This window comes from Drosophila albomicans, chromosome 3 (assembly GCF_009650485.2).
Source record: "Drosophila albomicans strain 15112-1751.03 chromosome 3, ASM965048v2, whole genome shotgun sequence".
Taxonomy (NCBI): Eukaryota; Metazoa; Arthropoda; class Insecta; order Diptera; family Drosophilidae; genus Drosophila; species Drosophila albomicans.
Window position 1 is genome coordinate 36,057,422 of NC_047629.2, and position 20,194 is coordinate 36,077,615.

The 20,194-nt window shown below is 38.9% G+C and overlaps 5 protein-coding genes across 7 annotated transcripts; 3 read left to right on the top strand and 2 right to left on the bottom strand.

Moving 5' to 3' along the window:
• Positions 1 to 28: 28 nt before the first annotated feature.
• On the top strand, positions 29 to 1,407 carry LOC117570505 (uncharacterized). Its single transcript, XM_034252201.2, has 2 exons — positions 29 to 310; positions 364 to 1,407. Exons 1-2 carry the CDS (start codon positions 123 to 125, stop codon positions 1,286 to 1,288), a joined length of 1,113 nt encoding a protein of 370 aa, XP_034108092.1. The 5' UTR covers positions 29 to 122; the 3' UTR covers positions 1,289 to 1,407.
• A 146-nt stretch (positions 1,408 to 1,553) lies between these two features.
• Positions 1,554 to 10,153, top strand: LOC117570506 (transmembrane protein 64). Its single transcript, XM_034252202.2, has 4 exons — positions 1,554 to 2,907; positions 7,308 to 7,431; positions 8,948 to 9,109; positions 10,006 to 10,153. Exons 1-4 carry the CDS (start codon positions 2,093 to 2,095, stop codon positions 10,123 to 10,125), a joined length of 1,221 nt encoding a protein of 406 aa, XP_034108093.2. The 5' UTR covers positions 1,554 to 2,092; the 3' UTR covers positions 10,126 to 10,153.
• On the top strand, positions 3,796 to 5,614 carry LOC117570503 (xaa-Pro aminopeptidase 3). The gene has a single exon (XM_034252200.2). The coding sequence runs from the start codon at positions 3,878 to 3,880 to the stop codon at positions 5,390 to 5,392; it is 1,515 nt and encodes a 504-aa protein (XP_034108091.1). The 5' UTR covers positions 3,796 to 3,877; the 3' UTR covers positions 5,393 to 5,614.
• Positions 10,154 to 10,596: 443 nt separating the features above from the next.
• LOC117570501 (alanine--glyoxylate aminotransferase 2, mitochondrial) lies at positions 10,597 to 15,862 on the bottom strand. 3 transcript variants are annotated; one of them, XM_034252197.2, is made up of 4 exons: positions 15,687 to 15,862; positions 13,248 to 13,554; positions 11,982 to 13,059; positions 10,597 to 10,740 (listed from the first exon to the last, which is right to left on the bottom strand). In XM_034252197.2, exons 1-4 carry the CDS (start codon positions 15,706 to 15,708, stop codon positions 10,597 to 10,599), a joined length of 1,551 nt encoding a protein of 516 aa, XP_034108088.1. In that variant the 5' UTR covers positions 15,709 to 15,862. The 3 variants fall into 3 exon arrangements, with proteins under 3 accessions (XP_034108088.1, XP_051861573.1, XP_034108089.1); XM_052005613.1 differs by lacking the exon at positions 15,687 to 15,862 and adding an exon at positions 13,678 to 13,692; XM_034252198.2 differs by lacking the exon at positions 10,597 to 10,740 and adding an exon at positions 11,015 to 11,249 and having other exon boundaries at positions 15,687 to 15,861.
• Positions 15,863 to 17,077: 1,215 nt separating this feature from the next.
• Positions 17,078 to 20,107, bottom strand: LOC117569786 (uncharacterized). Its single transcript, XM_052004400.1, has 4 exons — positions 18,900 to 20,107; positions 18,046 to 18,845; positions 17,777 to 17,988; positions 17,078 to 17,330 (listed from the first exon to the last, which is right to left on the bottom strand). The coding sequence occupies exons 1-4, from the start codon at positions 19,672 to 19,674 to the stop codon at positions 17,219 to 17,221; spliced, it is 1,899 nt and encodes a 632-aa protein (XP_051860360.1). The 5' UTR covers positions 19,675 to 20,107; the 3' UTR covers positions 17,078 to 17,218.
• Positions 20,108 to 20,194: the final 87 nt, after the last annotated feature.

Genomic DNA, 20,194 nt, shown 5'->3' on the forward strand with positions numbered 1-20,194 from the left:
TTGACATATCACTGTTTATCTGTATATTTCGGCGCTTTTCATATACGGTCCCACTGTGCTGCCGGCAATAACAAACATTTGCGTAATTGTAATGCATTTTTGCGTGCTAAATTAAATAAAAGATGCTCTCACTGAATGTAAAAAGTGCTCTGCGTGCTTTAACAAGCACTTGTGTGCGTCAGTTAAGTAATCAACCCACGGAAATTGTGAAAAATACAGAGGAACCTGTTGAACTGCCACCTTTCACAGAAGAGCAACGCACCAAAATCTTGGATGCCATTAACAAACACAGCGTTGAGCAGCTGCTAAGGTAATGTAAAGTTTTACTAAATAAACCTTAATATAAACAAACTTTTCTTTTAGCTATGATATAACTAAGTCGCGCGCCAACAAATTGCAAAACTGGAAGGCCCGCAATGGACCAATGTCGCAGCTTAACGATATATTCTATGTGGAGGGCTTTGGCTTGAAGGTGGCCACAAAGTTTTTCCAGAGCCTGCTGCTGGAGCCGCACGCAAGTCGTGCCAGTAAATCCGCGAAACCATCACGCACAGCACCATTCATAACACCCACAATGGATGAGCATCAACGGCAGCAAATCACATCGAGCGTCGGCGTTCGCATCGGTGTGACCAGTGTTAGTTGGGCACGTCTAGAGTTGCCAGAGAGCAAGTATTCGCCCTGTGTGCTCAGTCACTGGCAACATCACGAGATCAATGACAAGAAACTACATTTATCGGAGCTCGCACGGCGTTGCATCTATGTGACACATCAAATCCCTGAAGCAGACTGCTATATATTAGAGAATCCACAAATGGCTCAGGCCAGCAGCAATCCGGGTAGCATTGATCAGCAGAATGTAAACATTCAAAAGGCTCAAGTTACCGCCATGATGAGCTATGCGTTGATGGCACGCGCAAATCCAAATGATGCGAAATCAAATCTCTTTTATTTGAGGCGTTTTCTCACAGCACGTCTGTTTAATCATTTGGTGGGCACTGAGCGTGTGTCCTCGGAGGATACCATTCTGAACATGATGCGTACCCATTACAATATGGAGGAGCAACCGGAGCACGACGAGAAGTTGTATTTATGCAGTCAAGTGCAGTTTCCCGCGAACTTACGCGCTATGTACTCCAAAGTGGAGCGGTACCAGCGGGAACTTCTCAGCCAGGCCTTCCTGCTGAATTTGGCCTTTGTGCGTCTGGTGCTATTGCAGGATGCGTCCAGTATAAGCACTGTTTCCCGAAGCTCTAAAAAGCTGCCTACCGATCAAGAATTGGACTAAAATAATAGCAATTACTTAGTTGTTCAAAATTCTTTAATTAAGTATTTACTTAGACAAAAATCTTTTCATTTTCCATGTTTTAATAAAACTTGTTATCTGTTACTAACAAAATAAATAAAGTTTAAAATATTTATTAGGTACATTGTTCATTTTAAAGAGCATGCAAAAGTCGTCGTAGTACAGTTTAGCTACCAAAGCTGTTTTTTCGCATTTGTTGTGTACGCATTTTGGCATTCATAGCTTGCGGTCACACTGCAGCTTTTAGTTTGATTTCGTTTTTCATCGAGAGCGGAGCGTGTTGACGACGCGACGGCGCTTTATGTACTTTTAACAACAAAATTTTCGTAAATATTGAAAACAATATGTAAATGCGCGTCTACAAATTATTAAAGTGAAGCCTTCGAATACAGCAACAAATTACAAAAGTGATAGAAATATTTGTGAATTCAAAAGTTAATTAAATTAAACGAACGAACGGCGGCATAGAATTAAATTAGTGCGCCGTTTTCCTAAATGAAAAAGTGTGTCAAACAGCAGCTTCCCGTTGGCAGCCTATTTATTAACGAGAAAGGCGTTGTTATCTATTTATTTTTAAACACATCCAAAATTCACACAGTGTAAAAAACGAGTGAAATTTTTAAATGACAACACCAAAAACAAAGCAATGCAGCCAAAGTGAAAGAGAAAACGAATTGCCAATAAGAAGAAGCAGAAGCAGCGCCAGACGCGAAAGAAGGCAAAGACGAAGGGGAGAAGGGCAAAATACATAACAGTAAAACGGCGTCAAATATTTATGCGCTTAAAATGAACGCCTCCACAACAACAACAGTAACAGTAGCAGCAACGGCAGCGATGACGCCCAGCGTTGACTACAGCAACAACAATAGCAGCTTTCGATATGACAACAACACCAACATGTACAAATATAAAACACCCCAGCTGAACAATGAGAACAGCAGCAGCGGCAACTCCTCCACCTCCTGTTCGCCCTTGGCTTCGCCACAGCTGATCAAGAGCAACAGCTACAGCGGCACAAGCAGCTTAATGACAACAACACACCTTCCACTGGAAGGGAATGATGGTTCCAAGCTGTCGTTGCCGCCGACACCGACCAGTGTGACCAACACGAATGAGGAGAGCAGCGAATGTGATGCATTTCTCATTAACAATAATCCCAACAGTGTGCGCCGCAGCACAAATCGCTCCAACTCGCACAATTCCGCCTCCTCTTCCTCCTTATCCGCGTATCATTTGCGTCGCAACTCGTGTTGTGTGCGTATTCATGCGTTTATCATGCGCAATTGGTATCTCAGCTATTTGTTGCCCATTTGCCTGCTGGGTCTCGTTCTAGTTGTCGGCTATCTCACCCGCAACTATGCCAAGGAGCTGTTCTTCTGGATCGAGACCCAGAATCCCTGGCTCATCTTTGTCATCTTCATGGCACTCTTTACGCTCGTCAGCTTCCCCATTGTTGTTGGCTATCTTGTGCTGCTGATAACTGCTGGTTACCTGTTCGGCTGCTGGCGAGGTTGGCTTATTGTGATATTGGGCGCCAACTCGGGCATTGCGATCGCACACGCCACAATTCGTGCCTTCCGGCATCGGATATCCGTGCACAAGTAAGTTATCCATAATCTAGATTACATCTTAAGATGATAATGGCAGTGGTTGAACTAACTGATTGTTCCACTTATTGATAAAAATGCGTAAAACGATTTAGTAGCCATTTATCTTATAATTACTTAAAATTAATAATTATTATTATAATTAATCTTATAATTAATCTTATTCATAAGTTACTATTTTTTAACTTGACCGGTGAAATCTATAATCTAGATTACAATTTCCTGATAATAATGATACTATAATGATCTGATAACATTAATTAACTTTTCGAAGAACCGTAAAATTCGACTTACTTATTTACCCAGTTATTATTTGTCTTCTAATTATACTCCCCACAAGTTAGATATCTTTAATCTAGATTACACTCAAGATTACATCGAAAATAAGAATTCCCCTAGTAGTTACAATAATATAGTTTATTGTCGCTATAGTGGAAGCATATTGACAAAGATTGTAAAGATTACTTGAACAATAAAAGTTCTTGGAGGAAGATTAAATAAAGCTTTCCTTATTTCGTTTTATTAATGCTATTGTATCCTCACTAGCGGTTCTACAATTAAAGCATTTGCTAAATATTTAAGTGGTATTAATGATGAAATCACGAAATTTACGCACGCAACAAGTTTATTGTTGAGATTAATCAGTAGGTCAAACTAGTTGGATCCGTTTCTGTTTTAAGTTGAATGTTTTAAATTTTGTTCTAATTGTGCAATTATTAAATTTTTTGTAGCGAACGTTTAAGATAATATACGAGCTTTTTGCTAAAAAGGGAAACTTGCTGAAACTGCTGATTAAAAACCCGTTCTGTCCCAGCACAGTTCTATAATCATCCAAACTTTTAAGCTTCCCATTTTAGAAAAGATGAATCAGATTTTGAAGTGTCATTTTATACAATTGTCATTTAGAGAAATGTTGTAATAGTTTTACAGATTTTATTAAACATTATTTTTATTCGATGCCATTATGTTGCGCGTAATAACCAAATTGAAGAGTTTTAAACCGTCGCAGAGTTCTATTCCTACTCCAATCTGTGTGGAGATTAGTTCAAGAGTGCTGCAAGCAGCCCCATCAACGTTGCCCAGATCAGATTTTATAAAGGAATGCCAAGCATTGTCCATACCAGAGTTGAGACAACGACAACCAAAAGATGCGGGCTTGAAATGTTCGCTAAGCGAGTACCTCAAGGGAGATCCCGATGTGGTAGAGGCGCTGGTGCCAACGGAGATTAGCAAGCATCGTTCCTCTGTCATGGAGTTTCTGAGCAGGGAAAAAGACAGAAAGTGTGGGCACACTCATGTGCTAATCCTAGCTGGAGCTGAACTCACACCGGGTTTTCACTTTCGACAGCGCAGCGAGTTTTTGCATCTCTGCGATTGCCTGGTGCCGGGTATGCTGCTAGTCGTGCTACGCAATCGTAAAATGGTGCTGCACACAGTGCTGTGTGAACCGCGACGTGAGCAACAGCTGGATGACAAGTTGGCCGAGATTGCCTGCCAGCGTTACCAAGTCGATCAGCTGCTGACGCTGCCTCAACTGAAGCAATTGCTCTGCCGGCGGTGCAATCATTCGAGTGTCAAGCTGTGGTTTAGCTTGGAGAAAACTGCTCTAAGCAAATATATCCAGGAGCTGTCTGAGCAGCTGCGTCTGCCCATCGATTGCCCACGTCAGTTGCTGGAGTATGCACGAAGTTTCAAGACACCTCAAGAAATGGAAGTAATAAGACGTAGTCATCGAATTGCAGCCCAATCCATGCAGCAACTCATTGCGGAGCATGCGCCACGTCAGTCGATGGAGCAGATGCGTGCTTTGTTTGCCTACAAATGTCAGTTGCAATTTGCCCATCAGCCGCTGCCCTTTGAGCCCAAATGCTACAAGGGATCGGGACAATTGTGGCTGATGAATGCAGCGTGTCAATATGCCGGCTATTGCGGCATCTTGGCCAGAACGTGGCCAATCAGTGGCCGCTTTACGCCACCCCAGAAAGTCATCTACAACATGCTGCTGGGCATACGTGATAAGTTGTTCTATTTATGTGGCAAAAGAGAAAATATTGTGCATACGCCACGTGAACTACACGTCGTATACTTGACGCTGCTGGGAGAACAGTTGATGCTTCTTGGAGTGTTGCCTTCTACAATTAAGAAGTCCAAGGAACTCCAGAAGGCAGCTGCTGGCTTCACTTGTTTTCCCTCATCGATCAAGCATGTTGGGCTGGATCTGCAGGAGAGTAGCGAACAACTCCTCGATTATCCTTTGAAACCGGGCAACGTCCTTGCCTTCCAGTTGTCCATTTGCATACCGCAAACTTGCCATCAGGCTTATCCCGAGTTCCGTGGCATTTACTGTGTGCTTGCCGACAGCATTCACATCACGGAGCAGCATCAAGTGGAGCTGCTCACCGAGGATTGCAGCTCGGTGGCTCGTGATGTGGAACAACTTCGCACGGGTTGTCTGCGAATGGAACGATTTGCCAACTGATTGTGATTTTGTTCCCGCAGCTATTATAAATGTATTTTTTGTTTTGTTTTTCCCTTTTTTTTTTGTAGACCTCGCCAGCAGATAGTTCAGAGGTGCTAAGAAGCGAGCTTAATGATAACGAGTATTTTGTGATAAGGTTCGATATCAGAAACATAATGCGTGAAATTCTTGTGTCATCGTCAGATCAGCAAAGCCTTGAAAATCAATGTTTTGTGATGTGTTTTGTTATGTGAAAGATAATTATTTGTAAAAATAAAAAGTCATTCAATTACAAAGTAGTTATAGATATAAGTTAAGCCAAATGAAAGAGAAACAAAGTAAATTATTTTTTGTTAAAGCGGCAAAAATATGTAAAAAGCATTCATCATTCATACAAGAATTTCTTGACGATATATTGTAAAAAACTACATGATAAAAAGTAGCACATTCAAAAGGAAATGTCTAACTGAACTGTTATCAATATGCATTAAATTAGAGTATTAAGAGATTGGCAAGCTGGTAGCGCCCCATTTTGTATTGAATTCTTCTAAAAACAGTTTTACAATTTCAACTCAAAACGTAACAAGATCATAAAACAAACTTTCTGTTTAAGCTCACAAAAAACAATCAATAGGACTTTTCAATTATTTTGCTCTTATCAAGTAGCAAATGTTTTTTTTTATATTTTTTTGCTCATGCGAAACGTTTTTTTGTGCTTTATCAGGCAATAAAAAAGACGCTATAAATATAACATTACTAGTAGTAACTACCTCTATATTATTTTCTGCGCTGCATTTCAACAATTGTTGAAACAATTGCAATACCTCAATTAATACTTGTTGACAATCTGCGACACTCGAGGAAATGAGAAAGAAGCGTAACGAAACCAAACATGAAATCGCTAATGGTTTCTTGTTTCCCCAGAGTTCAATAACTTTTTTGACACTCAATTGAGATTTATTGTGGGGGAAAAAAACAAAAAAAACTATCAGCAAATCAAACAAATGACTAACAAATTACCATAAATTACTGTCGACTCCACTAAATTACGATACATGCCCAACATTTAGGTAATTTGGGTGTAGGTCAACCAATAAACTGGTTTACTGCTTGTCACAACGCTTGATTGACTCTAATTGAACCATGATTAACTCTGATAAACATATTAATGGTTCAATTATAGGCGCCTGGCTAAGAAGACACCGTGAAACGCATTCGTGCATCAAGATAATTATGTAGGTAGATAAATATCGTTGACACGATAAGTCCATTTAAAAGGCGCTAAACAATCGATAGTAAACGATAAAATTGCTTTTATTTAACATGTTTAAGTAATTACTATATATGTACATAAAACTTGTTATTCGTTTTTTATTTTATCTTTTCATTTTTCATTGTCGCCTTTCTACTGTTATTTTTATTTTTATTGTAATTTAATAAACGTAGTTTGTCTGGTTACTATCGATAGTTTTTCTTCTTTCTTCATGCTTTGCTGACATAGTTGCATGGTATGAATAGCAAATCATATTAAATTATAATTATTAATAGTTTCTCAATAAAGTAAACTTCATGCAACCGTGAACTGGTTGGAAAGTGGCATGCAACTTGTTAGGCGTTATGGATATGACATTTAATCGAAGCAGGCTTCAAAGTAGCAAGTGAAATGAATGTCCGGTTTAAGGCCAAGTTGAAAGCTGCTTCAGTAGCTGATTGAAGCAGCTGTGGAATCGAGATAAAAATGTGGTTAAACCAACATGTTTAGATTGAATAGGAATAGCAAGTTAAACGAAAACAGTTCATTTCTATTGAAGAGAGGAAATCCCAAATTTCTTCATTCATTCTATGCAACATGGTTTTCTTTATATGTAATTCTTGATTTATTTTTGTACTTTTTAATTGTTTTTTTTGTTGTTTGTTTGTTTGATACTATTTTTAGATTGATTAAAAATGAGACTGGACGCGCAATACTGCGAGTTATATCTGGACCTAAGGCATTTCGAGTGGTGCTCTTCACAAGGCTGACGCCGATTCCATTTGGACTACAGAACGTCATTTTTGGAGTAAGTTTGAAGCAATTAAATTATCTTATATATATCTCATAATATTGGAAATTACCCATAGAGCTAAATCCCATTTGAGTAAATGCCCAAAAAACATTAAAAAAAAATGTTTATCGTTCTGAACAACAAAACAATAAAAATACTTGTTCTGTTGAACAAATTGATATACATAAATAATACAAAAATTAATGGAATAATTAATATGAAAGATAAAATTAAAAGTACTATTAATGATGTTTATTTTATTATCGAAATCTAACCAGAATCGATATGTTATAATTGTTGAATTTAAACAAAGAATTTCGATATTTGATCTCAGTATATGTTTTTGTTTTGAATATCAGCAAAATGGAATATTATTTTTATCTCTTGCATTGGCGCCTCGCTTCAGTTTCTTGAACCTTTAAAGCTTTTAAGTGTTGCGAGACAGCCTTCTAAAATGTTGATTACTTTCGACTTGCGACTATCAGTCAGGGGAATCGGGGACTCTACCCCAGTCTTATGTCTATCTATAGACATCTGTGACCGTCCATATGCCGAAGTATTTGCTCATTCACAATTGATATTGCTGTATACTATATATACTGAATATATATATTCATGTATGGCATGAAATTGTCTGTTTGCAGTCGGTGTGAGGCAAGTTTTGTGTACCTTTTCGTTTATTTACACATTTGGAATACGTTTCCATTTACTCACCTCCCCTCTTTCTGCCTGCCTTAAGTAAGCTCGTTGAAATTACGTCAATTAATCAGTTTGTTCGACTAAGTTAATCAGATTGTTACATTACAAACTGTGACCCTGTTAAGTATAGAGTGACAAATCAGTTTCGGAATTAGTCACGTTTACGCTTGTTGTGGGGAAACCTTCGGAAATTGATTTGAAATGCCAGGAAACACCCTGTAAACGTTAAGGAACATTTGAAATGGAATTGTTTGAAATTGCTAAAAAACTTTAACAGAAGGAACTTAAAATCATTGATCTTTAAAATACTCTTAACTTCCGAATGGTGCTCTACAAGTTTCTCAGAAGTAACTCCAAGCTATTAGGAGTGCTTTTAAATACTTGAAGCTACTCAGCTCTCTCAAGTATCTTATATACCCTACTCTTTGCTGCAGGGTACAATAACATAATAACACAGCTGAAAGACTAATGAAATATTGAACTTGAAATTTGTGCAAACTGGTTTTGATGGCCAACGAAAAGTATTTGAGCTTGGAAAGTAATTACTGCTTTATAAAGATATACATGAAAAGTGATGACTGAATTTCGCAGTTACTTTTAACAGTCACGTTCATTCATTATTTTGATGACACTATTATATTTGATGGTGTGTCTGATTGTATTCAGTGGTACTTTGAGGAATACTAGAAAATGTCGTCTTTAGCGAGTTAGACATGAAAAGAAATGACTGTATTATTGAGATAATCTTATAACATGTTACCACCTGATTTCATAACAAATTCTTTTTTTAACTGCCCTCAATTTACACTTTAACCTTATTTCATCTTTACAGATCAGCTCGATAAAAGCACGGGACTATCATCTGGCCACATTTCTGGGTCTGCTGCCTGCCCAGACGATCAATGTTTATCTGGGCTCCACGCTGCGCTCCATGCACGAGGTGCTCAATGACAACGATACCAAATTGACGGGCTACATTAGCTTCGTGTTCGAGGTGAGTTTCGTTTGCCCAACTTGATAATAAGCATGTACATATAAGTAGTAGAAGTATGAATGTGCGATGTTTGCCTTTTAAATTACCCGTTAAGTCTGCCCTATAACTATTGTGCAGCTTGCCTAACAATTTGCTTTTCTTTATTGATTTTCTGTGCCCGGTTTGAGTTTGAGTTGACGACTTTCTGCTTTGCCTTGCGTGTTACATTAACTTTGCAATATTTCCGGTCTTTTCCTTCATTGCACAAAAGTGCACTGTTTAGTTTTTGACTGCTATGATATATTATATTTTCTAGCTTTAATGTCAATGAGAAATTGCTGATTTATGACACGAGTCACCTTTGGATTGGCTAATAATTTCAATAAAAATTTGAATATAATTCAAGACAATTTGTGATGAAGCTATTTATTTACAAATTAACATGGAAACTTTCTGCATCAGTTAAATTCGTTCCCGCAATTTACAAATTTGCATTAGGTTAAAGGTGCACATAACTATTGCTGTCTCGTTCTTGCTATAAAATTAGTTCAGCGTTTGCGTTTATAGCAGCTGCCTGAAAGTATGCAATTCTTTTTTATGTTACTATTAAAACATTAAATGCAAAGGCTTTTACCATTAATTTGGTATAGTTAGGTACTTTATGTTCGTTGTTCGTGTAATTTAGTTCTGCTTAAAATATGTTTATTAATTAATATTGAATATGTTTTTTTTAACTATTTGCTTTTAAACTTAGTCTATTGTTTTCTTATGATTTTCCTTATTATGCAAATACCTAAAAGTAGGCAACATATTTTAATTCTTGAATTATGTGCCTTTTTGAATATTTTTACTAAACTATCATCAATTACTTGAACTTTTCTAAATTGTGATATTTTTCTATACGTCTTATCAATTAGGTCATTTGTGGCGTTGCGCTAATGTTTTGGGTTGTCCAAAAAGCACGCAAAGAGCTGTCGGAAACCCTGTTGGAATCGGATTACAGTAATGATGGCAAACCCATCGATATACAAGTATAGCATGAGGAGGATGAGGATGAGGAGGAGGAGATATCATCCTTGACTACCTGACCAATGGCTGCCACTAAAGCTGCAGTCTGCTAATTCGAATTGGAATTGTGTGTTGAATATTTGATTAGATCTTCGATTAGTGTAATTAAATTATTTTTAGTGTAGTGTTAATGTTGAAATTCAAAATGGAAAAGATACCAAATGAAATTGTCGCAAATTATTAAACTTTTAATGAAAATGCTGTGCCTAAAATATAAATATATACATATACAATTATATAAATCAATTACACTTAAGTTATATATATATATACCTCGCTCAATTGTCATTGGAATGTTATGTTAAATGCTCACAGTTTGCTCTTAGATTCTAATTGTGCTCTCTGAACTCCAAATTGTGCTCAATAAATTCGAGTTATGTTTAAGAAATAAATAATATATACCTTACACTACTCTACAATTTCAATTGATATTTGAAATGCTAATAGAAGCCTCTAAATTTTGGGCCAGTGCGCCAACTGCGGTGTCTTTTGTTCATGTGTTGCCGGAAAACGGTATCCAAAATATTCAAGGTAAAATCCACATCGTCATAGCTGATGCATAAGGGAGGTCTAAAGTTAATAATCTGTTGGGAAATTAAAGAAAAGGAAATATTAATTAAATATTATTGATAACCCTATATACATTTGTAATATTACAATACATACTTGTAGTTAGATAACTTGCATATGAACATGAGGAGTTAGAATACCCCAAAAAGTGTGTAGAAGGTAGTATTAGAGCATGGTATAAAGATGATGTGTGTAAAGGAAATAATTTTATGATTAAAAATAGGAATCATACTCCAAGTTATTTCACTTCACATGATCTTACACAAATATCCTAAAACGCTTTCCATTTAGTTGCTAATTATTAAATTCTTCGAATAGTCTTTAATTTCTCTTTATTAGTATAACTATAAATGCATAATAATTGGACAATTTCTGGCTTTGGTAAGCATATCTATTTGTTCTGGCCAATTGGCTTAATTCATTTCTGTTTGGCCAATGTATCCGCTATAGCTCGACCGAGCACATCCACAGCAAACTTGACATCGGCCCGGGTAATACACATGGGAGGCTTAATGCGTAGCACCTGTAAAAGATTCGGTTTCAGTCGATGAATGGCGCAAGGAAAAGACAGAGAAATGGAAATATGTTTGGAGGAAATTGCGAGTTAAGTTTTAGTAGCTTGGAAAAAGATAGAGATTGCATGCTTCAAGTATGAGACGATGAAAACCACATGCAAGAAAAAAAAATTAATTCTAACTTATCCTTCAAATTTATAAAGTACTTTCTTCCCAATTGTAATGAAATGTGTAGGAATTATTTGGAATATATGCTTTAGTGTGTGCACCCAAGTTATTTTTTGCAAGCTTATTTTTATGCAGCAAGTCCTTAGGTGGATAAATTCGAATTAAAACTTAATCTACGCATAAAACAAAAAGTATCCCAAAGCATCAATATTCTATAATCTACAAATGGACAGACAAACAGACATATCAAAAATATTTTTATCCAGCCGACTTTTAGTAAGCGATTTCAAATAGCTAGAAATTCCTACTTAAAGTATGGAAAGTTAAGGAAATGGGTCTTTATTACAACTAAGCTGCGAAAACTATGTTGTATCAAAAAATTGAGCCAGGAGGCTTTTATAAAGGTTTTAAGTGTAAGAAAATTTAAGTGTTTATACTTTGAATTGTTAATTCAGTCCTATAAGACGAAGGAGATCTCTGAATTTTTTCCGTCTGTTAAATTAATATTCCTTCACTAGTTATTAGTATTTTCCTTTCTAAGTTTAACAAACATAAATAATACTTAAACTTACATTGCCGTGCAGACCTCCGCGTCCGAAGAGCACACCCAGATCCTTGCAGGTCTCCCAGATCTCGAGGACATGTGGCGTCGCCAGCGGTGCACGCGTCTCCCGATCTGCAACCAGTTCTACGCCAATCATCAATCCTTTGCCACGCACATCGCCAATGAGCTCGTAGCGCTGTTGCAACTCAGCGAGGCTATTAAGGAAATAGGTGCCCACATCAAGGGAATTGCGCTGCAGTTTCTCTTCCTCAATCACATCAAGCACAGCGATTCCGACGGCGCTGGCCATGGGATTGCCACCATAGGTATTGAAGTGCAAGGCTTGGCCCAAGCAGGCAGCAATCTCAGGAGTTGTGACCACAGCAGCTAGCGGGAAACCGTTGCCAATGCCCTTGGCCATTGTGACAATGTCGGGTATGTAATCATGCCCCTCGAAGCCCCAGAAATGTTCGCCAGTGCGTCCGAAGCCAGTCTGAACCTCGTCGGCCACAAAGATGCCACCATTGGCGCGCACCAAGTCTGCTGCCTTCTTCAGATAACCCTTGGGATACTGAACAGTGCCACCGACGCCTTGAATGGACTCGGCGAACATGGCAGCCACTTTGCCCCGTGGCAGCGAGTACTTGAAATTCTGCTCCAGCTCGTTATAGTACTCCGATCCTGCCTGGCAACCCGAGGGCGGGCAATTGCAGCTGCGAGTGGTCTGAACGGGAGAATCCCGGCAAGCGGCTCCACCCCAGATGCCCTGATATGGATCCGGGTTCATCACATGCAGTACGCCACTGTTGACACCCGGGAGAGGATAACGCCAAGTGGAGTGTGCTGTGAGTCCCATCGTGTAGGGCGACATGCCGTGATAGGCATTGCGGAAGGTCAAGATGTCCTGGTTGCCGGTGTGAAGACGAGCTAACAGCATGGCCAGATCATTTGCCTCGGAACCGGAGTTGACAAAGCACACGGACTTGAGGTTACCCGGAAACTTGGCCACCAAACGCTCCGCATACTCGTGTATCTTCGGATGCATGTAAATGTTTGTTGTGTGCCATAATTTGGCCGTCTGCTCCGCTAGAGCTTGATTTACTTTTCTGTGGAGGAGGTGAGAATTAGTAGGGTAAAAAATAATTGAGGGTTAAATATGGTTTAGAAGTAGTTTTATCAAAGAATTTATAATCAAAAAGTTTCTGAGATTAAAGTATTTAAAACAGTCGTATGGAGGAGACTCAGTTTTAATTAAACAAAATGTAATAAATTGTTCCTAACGTTATCTACTTACGGATGACAATGTCCCACGGACACAGTCACAATGCCTCCAAACATGTCCAGATAGCGACGACCCTCGTGATCATACAACCATTGCATGTGTCCAGTGTGGATGACCAAAGGTTTCTTAAAGTGCGCCAACATATTAGGGGTCAAGTGAGTTTTGCGCGTCTCCAGAATCCGCTCGTAGCTTGGACCATCGTATGATGCCGGCTGATGACTACACTCGGGCATCTCAGTGTGCACCTGAGTCATCTCAGCTGGCGCCACCTTCGAGTGCAACGTTGAGCTGGCTCGGCTCAAGGCGCGTCCTGTGTGGGCTGAAGTGAGAATAGAAAGAGAATACGTCAAACGAAGTACTTATAATACAATAATTATAACAATAACAGGAAACAGATAAAATTAAATAAATGAACATACGATGTTAAGAATAAAACGATTACCGGGTAAACTACTTTACTAATCCCTGAAATTATTATACTTTAAGTGAAACGTATGTTTTATGGCATATTTGATAAATACCTCTTAGTTCTATGAAGTTAATATACTATATATATTATATGGTTTCTTACATTGTTTTTCTGTAATTACATCTGTATAAGTAGAACAAATTTGAAACAAACTTGATCTGCCTGCAAACATAACGAGTGATCTCTAGGTGTTCATGCGGACAGGCGGACAGTTATAATACCCTTTAACCCTATGTGTAGCGGGTATAAAAAAACTTTTATTAAACCACTCATGAATTTAAGTTTATCGGGATAACGAGTTGAGGTTCGTAAAGTTTATTGTACTTAACTTTATTTATTCCTTAGCAACCATAACCCCACATTGCGCAAACTTATCTTTTCGTAATCAGGAAATTAAAGTTATCTGGTGATAAGGAATACAACAATGGAAATATTTAGTATAATCTGAACAAACACATTAACGAGTGCTTCCAAAATACATTTGCCATTATTCCCACGTTGAAAAATAAATACTTTCAACCATTTCAGGTAGGTCAAGTGTGAGAGTAGTTAATATTTATGCGATTCGCGATTATTTCAAATAATCTCGCGACTTGTCTGTGCCACAGACACCGGAACACGTGACCAGATAGACAGACAGACGGACGGACGGACGGAAAGACGGTGGGACAGTTGGGAATGTAAATTGAAATGGAAAAGTGTGAGTGTGAGTGTGGGTCGCTTGAAAGAACCACAAAGTAAATTGAAACCGAGGCACAGCGCAACATTTAAATGACGCAGTTTCCTATATCTATATCGCATACTGCATATAGTATATCATAGCGCCTAGCCCCATGAATAACAGGTACGGTAACAATGTAGTGTAATTGCACTCAATTAATTTTCGTTTAATGCGCATAATAAATATTGTTTCCTTAAATGGTGGTTCATTAAATCTTTAAATTAACTTTAGTTCAAGAGGTGTCGGAAACATTTCTATTTTTAATGTTGGTAGGTTTAATGCCATGAACATGCCACACTTTTCTTTGTAGCCTCCTTTGATAAGACCACTTGATAAGCAATACCCCCAGTAGTCGGCACCACTCCAAAACAACAACAAATTATACAACTCTATAATCTCTGGGCAAACAACAACACTTGACAGCACCTGTCTAATTATCAGCACCCGCTCCGCTTATCAATCTAACAGTCAACGGTCCACGCCGGGCGGCGTGATTAGACCTCCAGTAGTTGTAGGGTATTTGGGTGTCGACCAGCTGATCACGTTCCGGATTTATGTGCGCAGTTCGAGTTTGCAGCGGTCAATGCCACTGAGAGTGGAGGAAGGCCGACAAACATTTTCATTAGGTGTACTTAACGCTTAAGAACTCACTTTCTAAGTAAACGAGCGAATTGAAATCACATTTCAATATTAGTTTAATGGACGCACTTAGAATCTTTGTAATGTTTGTTTTCTTGTTTTTCTCAATATATCAATAAAAACTTAGAATATTACTTTCTTTTATTCCCATATTCCCTAGACATTTTCATTTCAATTTAACAGAAATTAGAATATTCGAATTAAACGAATATAATAAATATATAAAATAAATATATATACAAAAAAATAAAAAATTATGTTTATTGATAAGAAGACAACATCATTTAGAAATATCATTGATAATTATTGCAATTGACGTCAGAACTTTATAAAACTAAGAATACTTTGCACTAATAAAATATTACTGTTTATGACCTATATCAAATCTTCTATAAATAATATTTAAAATGAAAGTAAATCTTAGCAGACAAGAAAATAATACAAAACAAAGAACTAGCTGTGGACTTGTTTATATTTATAAAATGAAATTCTTTGGTAAACAAAGTCATATAGCAAACATCTGTTTAGATACACACCTCTTTTATATGCATTTCATTTTATATAGACACTTTTTATATGTATGTGATATAGATTATTTTTATATAGTTATTATTATACTCACTCAACAATCGCTTGGACATCATGATATTTTGAGCGTCGCACTTCCTGATTAATGTATTTACAATTTCTCGCTGTGCGTAGGGCAAGCAATGATTAACAGGTAACGGGACTTGTTGGAGCCGATCTCGCGCGCCTCTCAATATCAATGAACCGCGCGTAACGACGTCCAAAGCGAAACTGAGCACTGAACAAACGAAATGGAATAGAAATCCAGCGACCGGCATCGTCTCGCTTCACCTTGCACTCGCTGGAATAGTAAACATTCCCCCCGCAACACCTGGAATGGGGAAGCGAGCGAGTAGAGCGTGGAGAGTCGGTGGAGAGAGAGTGTAGAGTGTTGGGTGTCTTATCTACAATGTCAAGGCTGTTTGTAAATTATATTACATATGTGATGATTACCTTTCAGATTATGCTTTTTATGGATAGTATTTGGAATGTGTAAAAAAGTGTAGAAGAACCTTAAAGAATAGAAATGAAAAAAAAAAAATACAAAAGCGAAGATAACATGCTTTAAAATAAATATGCAGATCCTAAGAGTTTCAATCAGAAATCTTGGAGATAGTAAAACAATACTCAAGATTTAAGTTAACACAAAAAACAGATAACATGCCAAAATAAAAAATAGATAAATATAAAAATATATGCACTATGTATGTAGCTCTAATTCTCCAATCTATGCAATTCGTAACTATAAAAATTGACAATTTGATGTTTTTGATTTACTATTTTATTTCAGTTGTTGTTGTTGTGGTTGCGGTTGAAACACAAACTACGAACACAAGTGCACAAGTTGTTGTTGTTTTATGTATGTATATAATTTAATTTAATATAATATATACTTATATATTTATTTTGTTTTTAACAAAATAGACTATATGTATTCACGGTTTGTGTTGTCCGAAGTGTTTCGACTGTTTTGGAGGTTTGCTTATTAATTCATTATTACAATTATGTGTAATTACTATTATTCCCTTGTTAGCAGATTCATTGTTTTCCTTTTACTATTGTTTATAGTTAATGCTGCAACTGTGCCGAGTGCTTGTTTGTTATTGTTTTTGATAATTATATAAACATTTTGTTATTTTTACAACACAATTCAAATATAGTATGCTACACATTTTGTTAAAGTATAATTTATATTTATATTTTTAAATATATAAATCATATATTTTCTTTTTTATTTATTTCAAACAACATCACGAGTCTGCGCTTTGATGCTCCTCCACAAGTGCCACATCTCTTCATCCAGTTTCGAATCCTTCACAACAATTTAGACAACTATATTTATATATATATATAGAAGATATATGTATTTGCATATAAGTTACTAAAAACAAGCGCTAGGTGGCATCGTCGATTTTGGGCGGACATAAAAAAGAAACCAACGAAAACTGGGAGGAAATTTTGTTGTTTTGGGAGTAAAAAGCACGCACAATTTGCACAATTCTAAAAACGATTATTATGCACATTATCATTTAGCAATTAGCATTATCATTAGCGGCATCATCATTTAATGATCAACAACTCTGGCTATCAATTAAAATCGGTGTACGGATCGCTATGGGGACTTCGAGGCGTCGTCGTCGATGGATGATCCAGATTGGCGGCCATTTGTCGCAGATTATCCACGCCCGCCAACAATTGCCTGGGAGAAAAAGAAGGAACAGTTCATTAATTAGTTAATTAATTCATGATATTGAGATATTAATAACTGAAACACGGAACACACTTTACTCGATGTCTAATCCGATTTAACCCTTTACATCTTTTAAAAATAAATGAATTTTACTTAACGAAGAAAGACATATATAAATATATATCGTTTTTTATAACAGTGATTAGTTTCCAGGTTCTTTAAATAATTTTTTGTTTATTTGAGCTAGACTTTGGTAGAATGACAAATTAAAATCAAAGAAGGTAAACAAATTAGTTAAGAGCTCAAAAGATGTAGGCTACAATTTCACTTAATTTCAATTTGCTAAGAAGCAGTTTTATATGTAGATCTTTCACTTAAAATTGACTCCCTCTCTACTCTTTATGTTCACATTTAATTTCAAGCATTTTAGACTACTTTCCTACTCTGAAACTCACCTCAAGTTCTGCTCGGCATTGTCAGCGGCTCGCAGCAAATCCCTCGACAATTGATGCGTTCTGGACGGACGCGATGTGTTGCTGCCACCGCTGCTGCTGTGGCTGTGACTGCTGCCCGGCGTCATCACTGGTGCTGCACCGGCTCCCGCTGCTGCTCCTCCACCCAGCAGCTGTTCACTTCCGGCGCCATCTCGCAGAGCAAACAATTCCGCCTGCAAACAAGTCGTTTGTTAAGTATAAAACGCAATACAACAAACTCATGAACTCACCTCAAGTTGGGCCACTTGTCGTCTCAAGCGTTGTGTGGTTTGTGTGTGCGCTGCCGCTGCCAATGTGTCCCGACGCCGGGCATCCGTCAAGGCGAGCACCTGCTGCTCACAGTCGTGTGCTCGCCTAGTTTGGCTGCTCAGTTCGACACGCGTCTCTTGCAGCTCACGCTGCAGTCGCTCGTTCTCCTGTCGCAGCGACGACAGCTGTAGACTGCTCCCGCCATCTGATTCCTGTGGCGGTGAATCTATGGAATTGGAGGGCAGCCCGATGGCCACATCTGCCAGTCGCTGTGATGAGTGCAAAATGGGGCCATCGGATAGAAAGTCAGGCAGCATTTTGCCCGTTGAACCGCCGCCAGCTTCATTGCCAGCGGGCAAAACAGCTGAGCAAGACAAACCTGCGCTGGGTAGCTGTAGAGGATTGACAGCAGCCCCAGCAGCAGCTGCGATGGCGCCACTGCAGGTAGGCGCCTCGGCAGCGCCTAGGGGTGAGTTGGGTGGCGATGCGCTGAGATGCGGCTCAGCAGCCTGACACCACGCGTCCGGCAAATGATCCTGCACAAAATCGGGTAGCGCCGAGGACGCTGCAGCCGCCACGTTTGACGTGTCCAGCGGCAAATCGAGCTTCATTTTGGGTGCCGTAGCGAGCACCAAGCGATTGGGACGCAAGGCAGGACGACGGCGGGGCGACGAAGAGGACGATGTTGACTGTGGTGGCGGCATATCGTAGCTGGAGTAGGAGCGGGGTACGTAGCGCGAGTTGCCCGAATGCAGATTGGAGGCAGCCGATGGAAATATATCTAAGAGAAAGGGATTAAAGCTAAGCTTTTTTAATTACTCCACAGGCTACTCACCATCGTCCACACGCTCATCGTAGAGGCGACTGTTGCGCACCTGAGCCAAGCCCACATGATCATCATCATCATCGGCGTCATCGTTGTGGTGTAACACAACGCCGCTACGTTCCACCTCCAATCGCAGATCGGGACGCAGTCTGCTGTTGCTACCACATGCCGCATACTCCGCCAGACTCGCCTGCGAGTCGAAAGAACTGAAGCGTGGCGAACGTTTCATTTTGGAGGCGGCGCTGCTGCTGTTGCAGCTGCCATTCAAATCCGGTTGCATGTGACTCACAGACGCCGATTGTGGCACCTTCGGCCTGGCGCCCGTTGATGTTTGCAGCGCAGTCGTTGTGCTGGCGACACTCGATCCGCATGTTGCTGTAGTAGCATCCAGTGAGGTCACTGTGCTGCTGGGTGCGGTGACTGTGCCGCTGCTGTTAAGGAAATGCTTAAAGGAGAAGGTTGAAGACGCCGCTGTGCTGTTGCTGGCAGCTGTTGTTGCTGCTGCTGTTGCAGTTGTGGCTCTAATGTTTGTGTAATCCCCCCGATTGCTGCTGCTGTTGCTTCCATTTAGCCACAAATCCGCAACCAGATCATTGACTCGGGTGCCTGCTGCTGCTGTTGTTTGCTTGGCATCGCCGCAGGCTCCAATGCCGTCGCCTGTCAGTTGTTGTTGAAGTTGTACTGTTGTTGCTGTCGTTGTTGATATCGCTGTTGCCGTTGTTGCAGCAGCAGCAGCTGCCGCAGCATCGTCCGTATTGATGTTGTTCCCATTGCCATTGGCCATTTAAATTGTGCCACACACACTCGAACTAGTTTGTTCCTTTCCGTGTTGTTTGCTGCAGTTTGGTGTGTGCCGCGTTTGTTTGTATTACCTTTTGTTGTGCTGTTTCTGCTTTGTTTGTTTTTTTCGCTGTAAATTTAGTTAACTTTGAGTTGCATTTCTCTGCCGACTTTTCACTGCTGATGTTGTTGGTGTTGGTCTTGTTGTTGCTTAGTGGTGGGCGACCAGTGTGGCCGTATCTTTGATTTTTAACATACACTTTTATTTTGAAAATTTTGCCAAAATGTAAATTCTGCAATATTTCTACAATATTTATTTAAGAAATCTATAAATTTCGAATAATTTAATTACCATTCATAAGTGATATTTAAGCTGATCGGTTCTGTGACAAAATCAAATAATTAGGACACACTGGTGCTGTTTACTATCGATACTATTGCTACTCAATACTTCTGTTCTAGTATTTAATAAAAATGGAAAATTAAAGCAAAGCAGTTGTGCATAATTTGACTGTTTTCAACGA

Bases quoted from the DNA above. Each gene is read 5' to 3' on its own strand.
- LOC117570505 (XM_034252201.2), top strand. From the start codon at position 123: ATGCTCTCACTGAATGTAAAAAGTGCTCTGCGTGCTTTAACAAGCACT. The intron at 311-363 runs GTAATGTAAAGT...CTTTTCTTTTAG, and splicing joins AGCGTTGAGCAGCTGCTAAG to CTATGATATAACTAAGTCGC.
- LOC117570506 (XM_034252202.2), top strand. From the start codon at position 2,093: ATGAACGCCTCCACAACAACAACAGTAACAGTAGCAGCAACGGCAGCG. The intron at 7,432-8,947 runs GTAAGTTTGAAG...TCATCTTTACAG, and splicing joins TACAGAACGTCATTTTTGGA to ATCAGCTCGATAAAAGCACG. The intron at 9,110-10,005 runs GTGAGTTTCGTT...CTTATCAATTAG, and splicing joins ACATTAGCTTCGTGTTCGAG to GTCATTTGTGGCGTTGCGCT.
- LOC117570503 (XM_034252200.2), top strand. From the start codon at position 3,878: ATGTTGCGCGTAATAACCAAATTGAAGAGTTTTAAACCGTCGCAGAGT.
- LOC117570501 (XM_034252197.2), bottom strand. From the start codon at position 15,708: ATGATGTCCAAGCGATTGTTGA. The intron at 13,555-15,686 runs GTGAGTATAATA...TTCTCACTTCAG, and splicing joins GATGTCCAAGCGATTGTTGA to CCCACACAGGACGCGCCTTG. The intron at 13,060-13,247 runs GTAAGTAGATAA...CCTCCTCCACAG, and splicing joins TCCGTGGGACATTGTCATCC to AAAAGTAAATCAAGCTCTAG.
- LOC117569786 (XM_052004400.1), bottom strand. From the start codon at position 19,674: ATGGCCAATGGCAATGGGAACAACATCAATACGGACGATGCTGCGGCA. The intron at 18,846-18,899 runs GTGAGTAGCCTG...CCTTTCTCTTAG, and splicing joins CGATGAGCGTGTGGACGATG to ATATATTTCCATCGGCTGCC. The intron at 17,331-17,776 runs GTGAGTTTCAGA...TTTTTCTCCCAG, and splicing joins AATGCCGAGCAGAACTTGAG to GCAATTGTTGGCGGGCGTGG.